Source organism: Thamnophis sirtalis, unplaced genomic scaffold, assembly GCF_051295495.1.
Source record: "Thamnophis sirtalis isolate CommonGarterSnake01/CBP01778 unplaced genomic scaffold, rThaSir2_p1.2 scaffold_8, whole genome shotgun sequence".
Taxonomy (NCBI): domain Eukaryota; kingdom Metazoa; phylum Chordata; class Lepidosauria; order Squamata; family Natricidae; genus Thamnophis; species Thamnophis sirtalis.
In genome coordinates this window covers 45,223,707-45,245,251 of record NW_028261388.1, presented here as the reverse complement: position 1 = coordinate 45,245,251, position 21,545 = coordinate 45,223,707, and the positions used below count along the sequence as shown (strand labels likewise).

General features: G+C 36.1%; 1 protein-coding gene across 3 annotated transcripts in view; it reads right to left on the bottom strand.

Annotated features, from left to right (window-relative positions):
- The window catches only part of USP25 (ubiquitin specific peptidase 25), a 73,268-nt gene that overhangs the window by 30,650 nt on the left and 21,073 nt on the right, over positions 1-21,545 (bottom strand). For 2 of the 3 annotated variants that reach the window (XM_087721531.1, XM_087721533.1), the window contains exons 2-9: positions 18,495-18,572; positions 14,892-15,036; positions 13,838-13,961; positions 10,478-10,640; positions 6,839-6,925; positions 5,662-5,799; positions 1,174-1,250; positions 457-530 (exon numbers count right to left, since the gene is read on the bottom strand). In XM_087721531.1, the coding sequence (XP_087577657.1) occupies positions 457-530; positions 1,174-1,250; positions 5,662-5,799; positions 6,839-6,925; positions 10,478-10,640; positions 13,838-13,961; positions 14,892-15,036; positions 18,495-18,572 (886 nt within the window). The remainder of the gene's footprint in view (positions 1-456; positions 531-1,173; positions 1,251-5,661; positions 5,800-6,838; positions 6,926-10,477; positions 10,641-13,837; positions 13,962-14,891; positions 15,037-18,494; positions 18,573-21,545) is intronic. The other variant, XM_087721532.1, reaches the window with a different exon arrangement.

The window sequence follows — 21,545 nt, the reverse complement described above, 5'->3', positions numbered from 1 at the left end:
AATCTGGGTCTTCATTTTACCCATTTCGGAAGGATGGAAGGCTGAGTCAACCTTGAGCCGGTGAGATTTGAACTGCCGAACTACAGCTAGCAGTCAGCTTAAGTAGCCTGCAGTACTGCTCTCTAACTACTGCACTACTATGGCTCTGTACACGATATGTGAAAGTTGTAATTAAATACTAGGTTCCAGCCTCCCTTCCAATAAAATAAAATCCCAGAACCATGATAAGAAAGTTCAAGCTGGGAAAATGTATATAAAAATAGTATAGTATATAGTATATATAAAAATAGTTAAGTGGGACATGTTCTTTGGGTAGGATAGGGGATAGAGGAATCATTTTTAAAAGCCGTGTTAAGGCTATTTTAGGACTTTATTATTAAAGTAGTATTTAGTACTACATTTTGTATTAAAATATTAGTAGGATAATTGAACTACAAATACACTCAAGAGTAATACCTTCAAGAAATCCAGCTGCTAAAAACCGGCCATAAAACAGTTCTACCATTGGGTTCTTTGGCTTTTCCCCATTCCTAAAGACACAATTATCTTTGTTAAAATTAAATGCAAATTATTCCACATATTTTAATGAAATGGTTATACATGAATATTTGAATTCAATGGAACTCCCTCCAGTATATTATATTCATAACTTATAATTATTTTGGTTAATGTTATTATCACCATTAAATTGGTATCCAAATTTTCATCCAGAATCCATGAAGTGATTTTCAACTATATTCAATTATTAATTTCTTTAAGCTATTTTAATTCAAATTATTTTCTTACATAAAGTATTTATAATAAATCTGATAAAGTGAAGCAAACCACTCCTAAACTGACCTTGAAATAGCTACATGATGAATAATTTCATACTGTATTCACAATACTCTAGAAGAGGAGAGCAATCCAGATAATCTAGGATAAGAATATGAATTTACATCTGCCTGCTTCACTCTTCTACCAGTTTATCATAGATGAACTGTAGAGATAACGTTTTTCATCTAAGCTACCCTTATTCAAAAATAGTGTGTTGTGTTGAATTGAATTTCAGGATCATAATAGAATTTACAAGAGTTGGACTACATAAGATTTTTGATGCTAAATACTGAGTGAACGACTTGTCAAAATACATTCAATTATAAATTAATCTTTATTATTACAAGAGTTACTTACTGTTCCTCTTCAGCCTGGATTTGAAAGGCATCTTCCAGCCAATCCAGCAACTTATGTGTGAATTCACTCACATCTTGCTGTTGAGAAATAATAAACAAACACATTAAGAGAGGAATATAGGAAAAATCACGCATGTGCAAGACTTGGAAGTGCAAAAGGCACTATAATAAACAAATGGAACTGACAGAATTTTGTCAATGGAGCACTAACAGGAGTTTGACAATGCAATTCACTGGGATGTTCCTAACGTATTTTCTAGCCTGAAATTGGATTGATAAAATATAAATAAAAGTATTTCATTTGTGGTGATGAAGTGAGAACCATAATTTCAAATGGCTACTGTCATGCTATTTTTCTTTACCAAAATAGCTCAGCATATATTTGTAGCAAGCATAGTTCTTGAAGAAAATTATAATGAATGGAGCTCTTAGTGGCCAACTCATTAAAGTGGACTATATTTTACTAAATCAACAGGAGCTGAAAGATGAAGCAAATTTTTAGAAGGAAGAAAATCAGGTGGACAAACAAACCCAGTGGACAAGCCCAACAACCAGAAACAAGGCAGCAAGATATTCTGTACTTCATGGAAGAAGACAGCTTTTAAGAAGAAAAAATACAGAAGAGGAAGAGGAGGAAAGAATAGAATTTGCAAAACAGGAAAGGTAACTTTGCCCTGAATGAATACTTAAAATAGCTGGCGTCAGTGTTCCAACTGATGGCCTAATTAAATCATGAGCCTCAAGCCAAGCACCAAAGACAAATTCTTTGTGTGTCCAATCACACTTGGCCAATAAAGAAATTTATTCAATAAAGAATTCTATTCTGTTCTGTGTCAGGGTTCCAAATAGCATCCAAAAGTAAATCAGAATCCAAGGCAAAGTATTGCTCAAAGTTCCAATTTATTAAGAGAGCCATGTTGGCACATCTGGGAAAACCGTACAATCCCTATTCCCATTTTCCCACAATAGAAAAAGGCATAGAACAATAGAAAGTGTGGCAGGCCAAAGATCCAAAAGAAAGCTGCAGGTCTGACATTCTGTTCTATTCTATTCTATTCTATTCAAATAAATCCAGTTATTTATTAGGAGCTTCATGTCGGCATGGAACAAGTGAAGCCAATTCTGACCTCACTTAAATTGTGCCTTGGCTCAGATCCTGTTTCCCCCTCCCTCCAAGGTGTGTCATCAGTCACATTTCCCAATGAAGCAATTTTGTGGATTTGCAGAAGTCACTCCCTCTGGCCACTGGGGATCTCTGTGGAGATGACCTTAACATTGCTGGCTGAAACGTGCTTTGTTTTGACTGAAATACAAGTTCCTTGATTTAGCTGCGAGGCTCAATTCCCCATCCCCCAGCCTATGACAACTTGAAGAATGCTTCACGAGTTGACAGCTGGTGCCTCACTGGTCTGAGGATCAGACTATGTGTAGCCCATCAACTTGTGAATTATCAAGTTAACTGAAAATATATTTGTGTAAAAATGATATTGTATAGTGGTCTGTGAAAATGTCCTTCTTGAGAGAATTTTCTAACCCAATTAAGAAGAGAAGGAGATGCTGCAGATTAGGCATCAGGCAGATAAGAGGCAACTTATTTGCAGAAGGAGTGGTACTGTTAATGTCAGCTCCTCAAGGCAACTGGAACAAGAAACATCAAACATGGATGCTTCTTTTTTGTAAGGTTGCAAGTAATTGCAAGTCTGAAAGTGCACCTTTCCTCCCTCACACTTTTATAGTCCAAGAAAGTAGAAAGGGTCCCTTCTAACATATTTGCTACACCTCATTCCTTCTGCAAGCTAAGTTGCTCCTTATCTGATTGTTAACCTAGTTTGCAGCTTCTCCTATCCATCAAAGACATTCCTACAGATGATTACATGCCATAAAAAGTAGCCATACTCACATCATAGTAACTTGAACTATCTAGGAAGTAAAATCCTGAAGTCTCAGCTATAGTTCTCTTACATAATTTATGTCCATCGAAAGGACAAGAAATGAAAAGATGAATATAACTTTTACTTTCAGAAAGGATGTGAAAATGAGATACATAGCCTGTTATCTAAAGAAATCCAAGGGAAGAATTGATATAAATTGTATTTTGCCTCATAAGGATTGATAAATAATATTTTACAGAAAGATGGAAATCTCAATTATATCTTGTTATTGCATTGGAGATCATTCCATGCAATAAGGACAAAGATTTATACCCTATCCAATGTTATTCCATTAGGACAAATCTGCTTAAATCAGGAAAAATATTGGCCTACAAAATTCATAGCTTGTGTTGTATATTACTAATTGCCCAGGGTCTGGGAAAAGATAGACATGAACTAGTAGTACAGAAATGCTGTTTTATATAACATAAAAACATAACATAAAAATGGTGGGCAGACTCCCATGGGTTACATCAACTGAAGACCACAATTTGTTAAAAGAATTGAAACAGGAAAAAGGAAAGAATTGCTTGTATTCAAACCGAGCCAACCCCCAAAACAGAAAACTATGATTTTGGATTTACAGCTGGATATTTTTTTAAAAATGGAAGAATACATAAAGTGAAAATCTTGATGGGATTTACTAACCCAATTAGGAAAATATGTAGTCTTCCATAAGCAAAAAAAAAAAAAAAAAAACACCCCATGAAAGAAGAGTAATAAGAGACTTATCTGCTGTTTATGTGTACTGCTGTCTGAGAAAAAGCAAAAAACAAATTCTTTCACAGAGTTGGGTAAGGGTATAAGAAGGTCAACTATTTTTCATTTGTAACCAATATAAAAAGGTAAGTTCATTGCAAATAACAGGGTAGCGTAAAATGCTGTAATTTTAAAGGAAGCTAAAGTCTAGTATAATTGAACAATATATCTGGAAATTGTATTTGATCAACGTTTAACTTGTTTAAGATTACATAGCAAGTGCAGTTAACAAGAAACAGCCTGGAATGTCGGTGGAAGTTCTTAAAACAGAAGGTATTACAAATGCAAATAATTCCAAAGAAAAGGGAAGGGAAAGAGGAAATAAATGTGATTGAGCAAAATATTAAGAGAAGATATAAAACAAGACAAGAAACAAGGCAGAATGAGATAACTTATGAAAGAAGAATATACAGTAGCTCAGAATTTTCCAGCAGTTCTGGAAAACCTAGAGAATGAAAAAACTGGTGTTTCCAAAGAATGCTAAGCTAAAGTTCAAAAACAATTTTACAAGTAATTAACAGTAGCTTTTTAGATAGATTTAAAATAAGGAGATCTTATATACACCTGCATCCCAGAATACTGAAAGAAAGTGCTTTTGATATGGTTAAAAATTTGTCATCTTTGAGAAATCTGGGGGAACAGCAAGGTGTCTAATTACTGGAAACCAATTTTTTTCTATCTTCAATGAAAGATACTGACTCCTAAAAGGCTCAAGAGCAGATCATAAAGATATAGATATGTAAGCACCATGAAATCAAAGCATTAATAGCAATAGCACAAGACTTATATATTGTTTCACAGTGCTTTTACAGCCCCCTCTATGCAGTTTACAGAGCCAGCATATTGCTCCCAACAATCTGGGTCTTCATTTTACCCATCTCGGAAGGATGGAAGGATGAATCAACCTTGAGCCAGTGATATTTGAACTGCCAAACTGCAGCTAGAAGTCAGCTGAAGCAGCCCGCAGTACTGCACTCTAACCACTGTACCACCTCAGCTCTCTTAATATATATCATAAACAATTCTTCATACAGTAAACAACTCTCTTTTTAACTCAGCAAGTTCCTAACAGATTGTAGGAGTGCTATAATAGTAATATACATTGGTTTCAGCAAAGCATGTAATAAAGTACCACACAATTTTCTGATTACAAAGCATTTTAAATCATAGCTGGTTGGCATGACAATAAAACTGGCTTGAATTACATTCTGAAAATGCCTACCAACAATTCCTTATCAATATGAAACATAGCAATTTAGGTGCCATAAAGTTCAGTCCTGGATAGGTATTTTTAATACTCATGGACATTAATTACTATAGTAATACAACTATTAATAACTTGGGAACATGATAGAAGGAAAAGTTAGCAAAACTGCAGATTTGATTAATGTTTTAGTAGAGATAGCAAAGTAGAATAAAAGTCAAAATATTGAAACTCCTCAATATTTGAGGCAGATAATCTCCTATTTATTGGATGGAGTTGTGGATATTTTTATCTGAACATAGAATGGTAGGCTATGTATCATTCCACCTTTGTGGTTTTATCTAAAAGAAAAGAAAAAAAATGATCCCCACCCCACCCCAAATGAACGTATTCACAAACCTACTAATATCTGGACAAATTGACAACCTTAGCTAGATCCTTCATTAGTTGAAATTGACATAATTTTTTTTAACAAAACAGCCAGTCTGAAAATTTCATCAGGTAAAAGTACTTTTGGTAATGTTTTATTGGTATCATTTCTGCAAATTTTGATAACCATTTTTATTTAAAGTAAGGTAGAAAGTTCTTAAATTACCTGCTGCGAATCATTTGATTTAAATGCATCTTTAAGAATTTCAACAGCTCTTGATGGGTCAACGTATTTTCTTTTCGAGCCAACAAGAAGTGCAAAGAGGTATCTTAATTCGCGCATAAAAGGTAAATTTCTATGTTCCTGTATTTGAAATAGTTATAAATAATGAATTTTGCATTTTTATGAATCTGTAAAAAGTACAACTATAAATCAAATACTCCATCCTCTTAAAAAAGGCTAAATGTTCTAATCACAATATTAACAAACTCCAATATAGTTATATTATTTTAGAGTAAACCATTATTATTTTTCTTCACCTCCCAAAAATCAACAAGTTTGACGAGTTGATGGAGTTGATTGTATAAACTATTATTGATTTACAAATTTTGTTTACTCCCTACTCCATGGAGTTCATGCTCCATTAATTATATCTGGACTATCATTTTAATAGCTTGCATCTACTATGATCTGATATTTTTTTATCAGCAGTAATTTCATATTAAAAATCTCTGGAAAAAATATAATTATATTATAAGCAAATTATTTCTCTTATTCATGTTAATTCAAAATAGACACTTAGCCAGGTGCAGCTCATCAGCACCATAAGAATGCAAAAGGTTAAGGTCAAATGGATATGGCAAGGGCTGGAGGCTGACAAAGATAGGTGGAAGTGGAGTGGAAGACATAGAGATGGAGCAGAGATATGCAGACCAGGGAAGTTGAAATAAAGGCAAGTGGGGCAGATCAGGAGAAGCAGGAGCTCTTCACTTAATGACTGCAACTGGGACTAATGGACTAAGTGGTGCTGTCATGGAATGTTTCACCTAACAATTACTTCACTTAGTGACAGATATTCTGGTCTCAAATACAGTTATGTTATTAGCCTTTAAAGCACTGTAAAATTATTCTGTAAACTTGTAAGCTAGTATATTATCATCTATTATCATCTATAACGTCTTTGAAATATTTATGTATATACATATATACCTACACACATACCTATATACAATTGAAATATAATGAGACTACTTTTCTTGTCAATTCTACACAATAAATCTACCGATAAATTGCAACTGTCTACTTCCACAATTTATTTGTTTCTGTGTTTATTGTTCACATTTCTGTCTCAAAGAGGGACTTCTGGGCAGTGTAAAATAAAAGACAGTGTATATAATTATACCTTTTGGTTTCGGGGGAGATCTTGAGCACTTGCTGGTAAATTGTAATTCAAGACTAGCCTTCGAAATTCCAACAGGTTAAATAATGACTGAAACAAAAAGGAAATAAAATTTAGCATTATGTCTTAGAAAGTATGCTAGATATACTATAATTCACAAAGAACTAAGAAACAAAGAACTGATTCACAGGTTGTAATCCATATATGATACTTTTTATGTAAAAAAATGAAAAATGTAAACTAACGAAGAATGATTATGGCTCTAGCAATTCACTAATTGGTATATTGTGATTTGGAAGTAAGTTCCATTTTGGGGGGCATTTGGAGACATACTTACAAATAGATAACAATTCTGTATTTTATGTGAGCAAGATCTAATAAATTCAACTCTGATCATGCAAAAATGCACTAGAATGAGTGACAAGGGTATTTTAAAAACTTTAAATATAGAATAACATTGCTGCTACTGTTCTAATGTAATGCTGACTGTGGCTTCCAACATATTATGCGCTAACTGGAGCCTACATGAAAGTTACAGCTTGTATTTCAGGAGGAAAAAAGCAAGCAACAAGAAAATATGAATTATCCATGGTTCTGTTTTTCCTGCTTTCTTTGGTAAGAAAAGAAATACATGAGTGGATTCAGGGGGACCATGCAACAAACTCTATTATGCTAACTTATCCCTCTACCTATACATACAGAACCTGACATATCTATGCATATAGAAACCAAATAAACTGATATCCATATACATGAAAATAATTCATTTAATTATTTTATTCATATTCATAAAATAAGCATTTGCCTGTTAAAAAATCAGGAACATAACAAACTAGGAATCAATTTTTGTCACTGTAATATTTTCAATAAGATTGTGTATACAATTGCTTACTAAACACTTTGCTAAGCACTTTTAACTGCCAATCAATGTATACCAAAAACATGTTATGGTACTTTCAAAAATATTTTTTAAAACATTTTCCTACATTAAACGTAAAAAAAAGGAGTGAAAATGGGGGGAAAGTCAAGAAGCTGAGACTGAATATTATCGATTATCAAAAAAGTGGAGTCATTATTGTTGCTTGCATAATTACGAAGGATAAAAATCTAGTTAGAAATTGTACAAAGAGTAGAATTTAACTCAGATATTAATATAATCTTTGAAAAAAATCTTAAGGAGATATTTAAACAAGTACTGGTTACATATAAATATATAGCAAAATTAGACAATGATTCCTAAGTTGTAAGCTTTACTTATCTATAAAATTTACACAAAATCACATGGAATTAAGTCATCTGTAAGAGTATACAGATTCACAGATTTGTGCTGCCACATCGTATAACAGAACTTTGAAAGTAACTTTGGTTATCTGGCATACATGAACATAGTGTTGAATAAAAATAAATATTTGGCTCATATTACAATGAAAAACAAAGGACATGATTCATAAAAGCACATACCAATGCAACTAATATTCCATGAAGCCACATATACTAAAGGAAATCTGCATCTGTAGAAAATGTTTGTTTTGATTTTAATTTTAGTACTTTTCCACATCGCAAGTCACTGACTAATAAAGGTAATGTTACACATTGATGACCCCGAATCAGATTTCAAGAGACCCCTGATGAAAACATGAAATATTGTCACACAGTTGATGCAACCTAAGGAGCCTATCAATCCTGTGGTTAAATAAATACTGTAGTAGGTAATGTCCAAATTTATCACATATGAAGTAAATTAAGAAAGTTAGCTGAAACATTAGCCCACTAAGCTAGGCAAATAAAAAGGAAGAAGCAAACCTATAGATATTTATTTTCATTACCACAAAATTACAATATTAATATACTTTTTCAAGTATTAATTTTTACCATATGTGCTGGACAGTAGCTATAACATTTCTATGAGGTATAAGTGAAATATTAGTTCTTAGTATATTTTAAATCTTCAGTTTCTGCTTGGTGTTCGGTTAGTAACAAGGTTATTAAGTGATTTTGGCTTCCCCATTGACTTTGCTTATAAGAAGGCTACAAAAGGTTATTACATGGCGCTGGGACACTGCAACCGTCATAAATGAGTCAGTTGCCAAGCATATGAATTTTGATTATGTGATCACAGGAATGCTACAATGGTCTTAAGTTTGAACAACAGTCATAAATCACTTTTTAGTAGTGTTGAACAGTCAACTAAATGAATTATTGTAAGTTGAGGACTACCAGTAGTTGTAATTATGTAAGTTATGTTGCTTATTTTACAATGAATTACATATTATATATGTATTATATATTAAGCCTTTTTTTAAAAAAACTTACAATTATAACCCATAATATTACTCTAAAATAGGTATATTTCTTAGAATTTCATTTGATTGATAGTATTCAAGTAGTCAAGAGCTCAAAAATAGGAGATATCAAAGTTATTATTTCCAGTGATCTTTGTTCACTCTCAAACACCAAAAGCTTTGATACATGTCCAAAACAACTGGCTATGTCATCAGAGTTGTTTAGTTTAGCATGGCAATGGTGCATATAAATTCTAAATGTATTATCCAATAATTTGCATCTTGCTAATTAGAATATATTGACTCATTTATCAAATAATTTTGATTTAATAACACAGTATTTCAGGGTCTTAAAAAATAAAAAGGTACCGTATTTTTCGGAGTATAAGACACACCTTTTCCCTCAAAAAAGAGGCTGAAAATCTGGGTGCTTCTTATACACCAAATAGATTTTTTGCCTCCCGAACCCCCCCCCCCACCAAAATGGCTGTGCATACCCTTATGGAGACTTTCAAAGAGCTCCTGGGGGCTGGAGAGGGCAGAAATGAGCCAAAATCAGGCCGTTTCCCCCCCCCCCAGCAGCACTCTATAAGCCTCCATAAGGCTATGCATGCAATTTTTTTGACAAAAAATGGGCCCATTTTTTGTGAAAAGGGGGCCATTTTTTGCTCCTTTTTGCTCTCCCCACCCCCCCAGGAGCACTCTGCAAGCCCCCCCCCCCCCGTCTATCCTTGTTTTTTTTTAAAAAAAATACAAACCAGGCCTGTTTTTGCGAAAAACGGGCCGGTTTTGGGAGGTTTGCAGAGTGTAAAAAAAATTTTTTTCCTTTTGGAAAGCTCCTTAACTGATTGATGAGAATTACATTGATCAAGTGCTGTGCCAGGAGAAACACTTATCTATCTACTGTATTTCTCTCTCTCTATCCCTCTACTTACTTACCTACCTACACACACACTCTCTCTCCCTACTTATTTACTGTATTTATCTATCTGTCTGTCTGTCTGTCTGTCTGTGTGTTGTATTTGTGCTATATAGTATAAATATAACATATATATTTCTATTTGTCTCTATCCCTCTGCCTCTACCTACCTACCTACCTACCTACACACTCTCTCTCTTACCTTCCTACTGTATTTCTCTCTCTTTCTATACCCCTCTATCTACCTACCTAATTTTTTTAACTTTGCCTCTTCAAAACCTTGGTGCGTCTTATACTCCGAAAAATACGGTATACAGAAAATAACTTGCTGGAGACTTTTTATATTAATTTATCCAAATCATTAAGTTCACTGTACCTTTCAAGCAACTGTCTTTTTATTATAATAAATCCAACAGCTTAATAAAATTAATACATAATTACCTGTATAACAGCACTGAACCAGCATGTATTACCAACATTTTTTAATCCTACTGGACAAATATCTTGACGTTTTCTATCGTATGGATTTGGAGAATCACTCCAGACTTCTGGATGTGTTCTTTTCAGACTTGCTTTGTTTTCTGCTATGCTGGCTTCTAAAACTCTTAGAAAATAAATGAAATAATTAAAAGAAATAGTCTAAAAATTTGGATATACATTTTCACAAATCTTATGCCTTTTAATAACATTTATTAGTCATAAAGTTACTATCAGACTCCTGATTTTTTCTTACACTACATAATCTAAATTATAGATTATCTTAAATAATAGGTTATTTAATAATTGCCATATTAGACCATTGTGAGTTATATTAAGCAAGGTTTTTAGTACATAAATGTAAATAAAAAGATTCCAAAATTAATTCTGGTGTTTTGAAATATGATAATGTGTCATTTTACCTACAGTCAAGCCATGGTTAAAAGTACTGTACTCTATAAACCATAGCAAAGCATCGTTGAACAGCTCACTTTAGAAAGAGGCAAAGCCACACCTAATTCTCAGAACAGCAGTTTTAGGAGGTGTGGTCATACTGCAGCAAAAGCAATTTCAAAACAAGTATTATGGCACAAATACTTGTTATAACCACAATGGGTTCTATTATATAACTATTATCATTTATGTATCTTTGAATAACTTATGCAATAAATAAATGAACAAATTTTTCATGGAAAACAACATTTCAGATCACATTTATGCAGATATATTGAAAATTCAAAGTGTTCACAAACTGTTAAGTATCATTATATATACAAATCAGTGGGAAATCATTCAGAATAGTAAATTACCCTTTTATAATATAAACTTTCCCCTAATAATTTTCTATTTCACTGTACTAATGCATAAAATTACAAAAAGTGTACAAAAAGTGTTGATCTAAGACTGTATTTTTCTGAAGAACTCTGAAGAATGGTTGTTTGGAAAAGCAATTTTTCTCTCTATCTCTCTGGACCATATCCTTCTAGGTGGAAGGTACAGCAATTTCTGAAAGTAATTTTTCCAAACCAGATACAGTACAATATATGGTTTTAGGGCAGTGGGTCTCAATCTTCCTAATGCTGCCACCCTTTAATACAGTTCCTCATGTTGTGGTGACCCCCAACCATAAAATTATTTTATGTTTTCTGTATTTTTTCAAAAATATGTGTTTTCTGATGGTCTTAGCGACCCCTGTGAAAAGGTCGTTCAACCCCCAAAGGGGTCCCGACCCACAGGTTGAGAACCACTGTTCTAGGGGAAACAAGATTATTTTGATTAAGAATGTTTGCTGGTTACCTAATACCAGTCCCAGTTTAGAGGATTTATTTCTGGAAACTGCCAAATCAATCCCAGAATTGGACAGTTCAGGGGAACTAAGTCATATTCTAGATGGAAAAGGAATTATTTTAGATTTCAGCAGGACAATTCATTCCGAGATTGACATATTTTGCATATTCCTAAGGAAGAGTAAGTGCAATTTTGGCATATGACCTGCTGTAATTTTTTTAAAATAAACTAGCAGAATCATGCAGGGATATCTTGGCCTATGTTCTTCACACTAAAAAAAAAAAAACCCTCATATATCTACAAAATAAACTCTCCAAATATTTTTCCCTTTCATTTCTCTTGAATATTATTGTATTGTTGTGAGCCACAATATGGATTGTTTAGATTTGATTTGGGGAAGACCTAAGGCCATGAACTGTGATATGTAAACCATGATTTACAGATTTGTCCAATATGAATCTAAACATTATGATTTATTGACAAGCAGGCTTAGTGCAGCATGTGATGTCATACAATACAATACCACATTATAATAAGTGTAGAAGGATTTTGGAAGACAAATCAATAACAAGAATAGAATAACTAGTGGCTTTAATGCCAGTACAGCTGGCATTAAACTTTACTTTTATGGGAGGTGGGAGTGGGAGGCACCGTCTTAAGGTGGTTCTCCTCCTACCTCTCGGACAGGTCGCAGTCGGTGTTGGTTTGAGGACAGAGATCGATCCCTAGGCCCCTCAAATATGGGGTGCCGTAGGGTTTGGTCCTGTCCCCCCTCCTATTTAACATCTACATGAAGCCGCTGGGTGAGATCATCCGGCAGCACGGGATTAAATATCATCAATATACGGACGATACTCAATTGTATCTGTCCGCCCCGTGCCAACTCAGCGAAGCAGTGGAAGTGATGTGCCAGTGCCTGGAGGCTGTCAGGGTCTGGATGGAAGCGAACAAGCTTGCACTCAATCCAGACAAGACCGAGTGGCTATTGATGCTGCCTCCCAAGGTTAGTCCAGACATTCCATCTCTTAGCCTGGGGGGTGAAATTATACACCCCTCAGAGAGGGCCCACAATTTGGGTGTCCTCCTGGACCCACAGCTGACGTTAGAGCACCATCTGTCGGCTGTGACCAGGGGGGCTTTCACCCAGGTTCGCCTGGTGCACCAGTTGCGGCCCTACCTGGACTGGGAGGCACTTCGAATAGTCACTCATGCCCTCGTCACTTCAAGACTGGATTACTGTAACACACTCTACATGGGGCTGCCCCTGAAGAGTGTTCGAAGACTACAGTTGGTCCAGAACGCAGCCACGCGAGCAATATGGGGTGTATCCAGATACACCCATATTACACCTATCCTCCGTGAGCTGCACTGGCTTCCTATTGGTCTCCGGACGCGCTTCAAGGTGCTAGTCATTACTTTTAAAGCCCTTCATGGTTTAGGACCTGGCTACGAGAGAGACCGCCTCCTGCCACTTACCTCCCAACGACCAACAAGATCGCACAGGTTGGGCCCCCTCCGGGTGCCGTCAGCCGGACAATGCCGGCTGGCGGCTCCCCGGGGGAGGGCCTTCTCTGTTGCTGTGCCGGCCCTGTGGAACGATCTACCTGCAGAGATCCGGAACCTTACCACTCTCCCAGCCTTCCGTAAAGCCGTCAAGACCTCGCTGTTCCGGCAGGTCTGGGGCTGTTGATTGATATCCAGCCCCGCTTAGATGGAATGGGTGACATGAATTTTAAAACTGTATTTTTATTTTTTTTATCTCTATTTTTTAAAATTAAATGTTTCTTGTCTGTTGTGAGCCGCCCAGAGTCCCTATGGGAGTGGGCAGCATACAAATTCTAATAAACTTGAAACTTACTTCAAAAAATATTAAAGAATAACTTTTAGAATTTTCAGAACTTAGAGAAGAATGTAATAAAATAAATTTTAAAAAGACCCAAAAGCAGATAAATATATGCCTGTGTAGAAAAAAATAAACATACAGTATATTTTTTTTAAAAAGAAAAAAAATTCTCCTTATGTAAATTATTTACTTACCTACTAATGGCCTGTTCCTCGTCTGTTATCCCAGTCTCCCTGAATGTCCTGTTCGATTCCTCTAAACTGAGGGCAATAGCTCTCTGTAGATCATCTTTGTCATCTCCTGTGAGATCAATTACATCTGGAAGGCAAATTTATGTTCCTCAACATTAAAAATGCATAGAATGAAAAGTCAACTATATTAGCAATGATCAACAACTAGCTTAGATTTATCTCCACTGGATTTAATTTTATTCACTCAACATTTTACTTATTCCAAGCACTATAGTATCATTCATTTGCATAACTTGAGTTATTAATTACATTTGAACAATCAACTAAAATTTCATTAGCTATTGTACTTTCTATTACTTTATCTCTTTATTGGCATAAATTTGCTGACTCATGAAAACTCTCATCTGCATTAAGCCATAGATCTTTGTCATTTGAAACTAAAATAATGTAACTTTAAATCAATAAATAAACAGCAATAAATAATTCTAGCTAGGATGTCTATAATAAAGCAATGTGAAAAGAAGGAAGACTACAAGAAGAACAAGGAGATTGCCTAAAAAAAAACTATGAACAGAATGTTTCAGCCCACCATGTCATCAAATAAATTTTCATTAAGCAGTTTCATCATGGCTATTATACTGGTCTAGTATGTTTAACACGTTTATCATGAAGAATTTTAAAGTTCTAAACAGCATCATATTGGCCAAAGAAATTGGATGCTCTCAAAAATCTGGGAAACTGTAAGAAAAACGGGATCTCAAATATATCCAGAAATAGAGACAAAGCTCTTTTCTTACAATTAGAGATAGCTGGATAGCTAGATAGCTAGACAGACATACAGAGAGACAATCAGCTTTAGCTTTGCCATCACAAAGTTATGCTTGTCAAACCTAAGAATTTCTTTTTTTTTAAAAAGTCATTATTAGACAATATCTATTATCAAATATGAAATCTGGAGATATAAAAAGTTCATTAATATACAGTAGAAACAGATTGTGGCAGGTTTTTCTAGTTTTTTTTTAGTTGTGTAGTTATATGGTGAGAAAAAAGCACTTACTTGTATCTGCTTGGCTTCCTACACTTATATATCTGTCATTACCAGGAAGTGCTGTTTGATAGTATGTTGTTTCTTCTTGCTGAGGAATCTTGGCATTCTTTGCAGTTAGGAGGGCTACTGCTAATTCTAGGTTCCCATTGCTATCCTTTAAATTCATAACAATGAATTATCAGAATGCCATGATCAGCTTGTAACATCAAGTCCAGATACATTTAAATTTTACATATTGCCATGAATATAGTTTTATTATTAGAAACCTAATCAATTTAAAAATAACATATTAATTAATAATGTGAAATATGATAAGCAACTTTAAAACAGAATGCAATAAAAGATGAACTTTAATCCGAATCCACTGATTTAACATAGTCGTATTCTGCAGTGGCAAATGAAATTGTTTAATAGTTGAATTAGATGAATTAGATGCTGCCCATTGTATACAAGTTTCCTAAATAAAACATTTGCAAGGAGTTTTGAAATCAGTTTTGTAACTTCTGTTTTCAACATGAATTTGAATAAATGATCAGTTAAGCAGGTAGAAAAATCATAATTACAAACACCAATATATCTATATTTAAACCCAAATGTATAAAGTATAAGGTCAAGCTGCTTAATTAGGAATGGGGAAATCCTGTTTCTAGTCCATGCTCAGCTCTGGATATTCAATACACAGGTCTGCAAAAAAAATAATTTCGAGAGCAGTTTTGGTTATTCCATGTAATCTTTATGGTTTTTGGTGAGTTGAATCCGAAAATGATCTCCATTTTGTCATAGGACATCACGTTTCCTGACAATTTAGGTAACTATGTTAAATAAAGCAATACCTCAAAATAAATGGAAATGGACTTATAAAATTAAGGTTTTATTACAATATTTTCCTGAACATCCTTTTCTGAACTGAAATGAGTTCACCTACAAACACTAAACTCGATTTTTCTTCCTTGTGACGCTCCTCTTGGTGCATTTATGCTTGTGAGTAGCATCTGGAATGTTTCTCTGAAGCATCCAACAGTAGTCTGCCATCATTGTAATGCTCCATTTTCCCTGGTATCTCCTTTCCATCTCTTTAATGTCTTGGTGGAATCGTTCACCTTGTTCCTCACTCACAGCTCCCAAATTTTCAGGAAAGTAGTCAAGGTGGGATTGGAGAAAATGCACTTTCAAACTCATCAGGCAACCTAAAGGTTGAAATGCTTTCAGTATTCTTCCGACGATCTTTTTGTAGTGAGGATCTTTGTTATTGCCTAAAAATCTCTGTACGATGTTTTTAAATGCAATCCACCCTTCTTTTTGAGGATCTGTCATGGTATTTACAAACTCTTGATCAACTATAAGCCTTCTAATGTCTGGTCCGATCAACACATCTTCCTTCAATTTTGCCTCCGACAGGCATGGAAACTTGGTGACCAAGTATTCGAAGCATTCTCCATCTCTTGGAAGTGATTTTACAAATTGCTTCATCAATCCCAAATTTATGTGGAGAGGTGGTAGAAGAACTTTATGGGAAGGTACCAAAGTTTCTCGGAGGACATTTTTTTCATCGACTGTTAGCACCCTCGGCTGCCAACTCTTCTTGGTCCAGTGATTTTGTCGGTCTCGACTATCCCATAGACACAGAAAACAAGGATATTTGGTGTACCTAGCTTGTTGCCCGAACAGCATGCACAAGACCTTCAAGTCCCCAAACACTTGCCAACCATGGTCTTCATATTTAAGTTTACGAAGAACCAATTCCAAGTTCTCGTAGGTTTCCTTCAAGTGTACGGAACGACCTACAAGTATGGAAGCATAAAAACCATTGTGGAGTAAAACTGCTTTGAAACTTCTTTTTGAAGTCTCCAATCATATTGGTATTTGGTATTTTGGTATTTATTAATGCTTATAGGCCGCCCTTTTCCCTAAGGGGACTCAGGGCGGCTTACATAAAATAAGGGGGGGGGTATACAGACAATAGACACAACAATACATAGAAGTAAAATAGTAAGCAACATTCATTCATCATTCGGGTGGGGACAGTTATCTTTGTCCCCAGGCCTGACGGGCTAGCCAGGTCTTAAGGGCTGTGCGGAAGGTCTGGATATTGGATTTTAAATTGACCCATCAGACCTTTGACATCGATGCAATAAACCAACTCGTCTTCCTAGGCAAAGTAAGGAACGAACTCCTTTTCACGATGTCTGAACCATGAAGATGACACTCCTGGCAACAATAAATTCCTGCTTTTCAGCCTTGATCCAAGTAACTCAGCGGCATCTTTGGGAAGATTCAAGTCTCTTACCAAATCATTCATCTCCTCCTGAGAAAACAATTTTGGTCTTGTATCATCTTCAAAGTCAGAACTTGATTCGTCATCTGGTTCAGGTATGACTTCACCTTCATCGGAGCTAGGTATATCTTCCAAGGTAGCAGGGGGCTTGAGTACTGATATATCTGTGCCATGGGGGATGGGACGAATTGCTGAGTGAAGATTGGGGTATGAAATGGAATGCTTCCATTTGGAATTAAACCCTTTCACATCGCATGAACAAAATTAACAGTCATCACTATGGTTCTTTTGCTCTCGACATACCATAGGAATCCCATAATGGAAATATTTTTTCTTACCCTTGAACCAGTTTCGGAGGTCCTCAACACACCGTTTGCACACTTTATGAGGCACCCAAACTTTATCTTGATCTCCAATTTTTAGTCCAAAGTATGCAAAGTATACTTTTTTCACAAAGTCTGTAATATTCTGCTGTTGCTTCAAGACTGTATATTCACCACAGATGAAACAGAAACTGTCTGGCAAATTAATACACTTTCGCGGAGCCATAACATAACGGTTGAAGAATGACGAGCTAACATGAATTGTGATGAAAAAGTGTGAACAGCCTAGAACCAAGAACCTGATGATGATTCGTGCATAAGTGTGGCATGCTGGAGAGAGCAGCTCTGTGTATGTACACGAGATGTCATAGTGCTGGCCACGCCCCCTGCACTGACCGGAGATGCTGCTATCTGCCCTGTGTCTCCCTCCCACTGGATTCTTCAGAAAAGATTAACCCATTCTACCATTAGAAGCACAGACTTAAAACTTGCAAGCTTATGTATATATTGCTGACCATCAGATTTACAATGCTATATTTTTTTTTTACATAACTCGGACAAACCCTTTAAGGTTTTTTTGGCATTTTATATCTTAAATGCACTTATGTGAATTAATTAATAGTAATTTGGACTTTAAATTTGGCTAAAAACCCATAATATAAAAAAATACTAAAAATTAATTGTTTTTGATAAATTTGAAGACAATTATGCATGTTGTGGCAAATCATGACATCTAGGAGTTTTTTCAATATTTTATTTGTTTTCAGCACACCAAAATACATGGAAATTAGATGAAAATAATCAAACAGCTTTTTAGTCGCAGACCTGTGTAATGATTCTGGACCAGTCACAATTTCCCCAGTTCACCTACAGTTTCAGCCTATTTACAGGCCATTCAAATCAACCTTACAATCTTGTATTGAGTTGTATTGAATTAAGCTCTGTTACTTAAAACATACTTCAAAAATTTCAATTTAGAGATCTAAATTTAGTTATCTTTCAAAATCACTGTACCTTCAAGGCTTGCTGCAGTACTTGGGTGTCATTGATACCTGTGATTTCTCTCAGTTGATTCAGAAATATCTGCTGGTGCTGAAGAATTAAAGAGGTGATCAGCATAGAAGACAAATTAAAGTAAACAAACAAAAAAGCTAGTTAGTGGAAAACACAAGATTCCCCCGCCCCCCGCTTTAAAGAAATGTGTCTAACAGTATCAATGTGTACAATTTCAAAATGGAGCATAGGAAACTTAAGTTTAGAGCAGCTGCTACAAATTCCATTAACTCCAGACAACATACCCATGATAAATTACAACAAAACAAACTAGTATGATTGTTGCTATTGCCTTTTCAAATTTCTAAATCATCAGCAAGCTAAAAATAAATTGAAATTGCCAAGGAGCCATAAAGTATCACAAAACAACTTGAGAAAAAGACTAGTTCCAAGAAATATTTTGTTTTGTTTTGGTTTAAAATTTATAAGCCTTTTTTTTTCAAATTACAACTTTTGTTAGGGTAGCATACACCTATATTTAAATTTCTATCTGCATTAAACTGTTAAATAGAATAAACAAACAAAAAGAGTTTCTGTTGTATGAAATAAAGTATGGCAAATAACACTAATTGGGATTTTTTTGGGGGGGAGGGGGGAATGAAGAGAAACTAATTTTGTTGATTGCCTCTATAAAGAATTCCAAATGGGTTTCAAAAGCATCTTGCAAGAAAAATAAAGGGAAATTACACTATTGCCTTCTTTGAATGATTTAAGACTCATATTTTATAGATTCTGGTTGAAGTATAAATCTAATGATGACCGCACCCTCACCAGCAGTCACAGTTTGGGCACTTGACAATTGGCTCATCTCTACAGCCATTTGTAGCATCCCACATGACTGCATTTTTTTACTTTCTTCATGAAGTTGCTAAATATAATTGTAAAAAATGCCAATTAAATGCCAATTAAAATAATTCACTTAATGACTGAGATATTTGCTTAACTGTCAGATATTTTTTGTCATCTGCTCTGTTTATCTAACTGTATAAGCTACATACTCTGCATTGTTCACAATTATTAATTATTTAGTTATTTCCATTAAATATATATATATATATTAGATAGAAAGTGATGCACTATTTATCATATACTGCAGCTTCTCATTTTCTTGACTTAAAACTTTATGAACTGATTTAAAAACCCATCTTGTTATGGCTAATTCTTTTTTACATTAGCTCAACATTGATTTATAAACATGAAATATTAAGCATAGCCACATGAATAGTTTAAATAGGGAATAACCATGTAAAATGTCAACCCAGCATAAAGGTACCATAAAGAGTTTCGTTTTCCAGACTCCCTCAAGACTTTGCTAACTTTGTAACTGGGTGCTGCCTGTGTAATATGAAACATCAAACAAACTTTCCCACATAGGTTGCCAAAAGAGAATCAGTGGATACTAACATTATTCATTCATTCTGAACTGCATGAAACAAGTTCAAAACAAAGATAGAAACACAACACTGTCTCCATTGTCATAATCATAAGTGACCCATCTAGCCCCTAGTTAACAGCTATGTTTGAATATCACTTGCTGAAAATGCAGAGAGAAAAAGAAGTATTGCCTTCATACACCTATTTTTACTTTCCCCTATACAACTATAAGAAACTGGATACCTGAGAAAATCCATGTGAGTTTAGTTTAGTTTAGTTTTATTAGTATTTGTAGGCCGCCCTTTTCCCTGAGGGGACTCAGGGCGGCTCACACAAAACCGGGAAGGGGGGATACAAACATAAGATAAGAACATATAATAAAATAGTAGGCAACATACATTCATCATTCGGGAGGGGTAACTATCCTTATCCCCAGGCCTGACGGGCGAGCCAGTTCTTCAAGGCTATGCGGAAGGCCTGGACGGTGGAGAGGGTACGAATCTCCACGGGGAGCTCGTTCCAAAGGGTCGGGGCTACTGCTGAGAAGGCCCTCCTCCTTGTAGTTGCCAGCCGACACTGGCTGGCCGATGGAATGCGGAGGAGGCCTAATCTATGGGATCTTATAGGTCGCAGGGATGTAATTGGCAGAAGGCGGTCTCTCAAGTATCCAGATCCACTGCCATGTAGGGCTTTATGGGTGACTAATAGCACCTTGAAGCGCATCCGGAGATCGACAGGTAGCCAGCGCAGCTCGCGGAGGATAGGTGTTATGCGGGTGAATCGAGGTGCACCCGCAATCACTCGCGCGGCTGCGTTCTGCACTAGCTGAAGTCGCCGGATGCTCTTCAAGGGCAGCCCCATGTAGAGCACATTGCAGTATTCCAGCCTAGAGGTCACAAGGGCCCGAGTGACTGTTGTGAGAGCCTCCCGATTCAGGTAGGGTCGCAACTGGCGCACCAGGCGAACCTGGGCGAATGCCCCCCTGGTCACAGCCGCTAAGTGGTGGTCAAATGACAGCTGTGGATCCAGGAGGACTCCCAAGTTGCGAACCCTCTCTGAGGGGTATAAAATTTGACCCCCCCAGCCTGAGTGGTGGAATATTAGTCAAATCTTTGGGAGGAAAACACAACAGCCACTCGGTCTTTTCTGGGTTGAGCACAAGCTTGTTAACCCTCATCCAGTCCATGACGGCCTCAAGGCCCCGGCTCATCACGTCTACCGCTTCATTGAGTTGGCACGGGGCGGACAGATACAATTGAGTATCGTCCGCATATTGATGGTATCTAATCCCGTGCCTGCGGATGATCTCTCCCAGCGGTTTCATGTAGATGTTGAATAGTAGGGGGGATAAGACCGAGCCCTGAGGCACCCCATAGTTTAGGGGCCTAGGGGACGATCTCTGCCCCCCCACTAACACCGACTGCGACCTGTCCGAGAGGTAGGAGGAGAACCACCGTAGCACGGTGCCTCCCACTCCCACCTCCCGCAGTCGTCGCAGAAGGATACCATGGTCGATGGTATCGAAAGCCGCTGAGAGGTCAAGGAGGACCAGGATGGAGGAATGTCCTTCATCTCTGGCTCTCCAGAGATCATCAATCAATGCGACCAAAGCGGTTTCTGTGCTGTAACCGGGTCTGA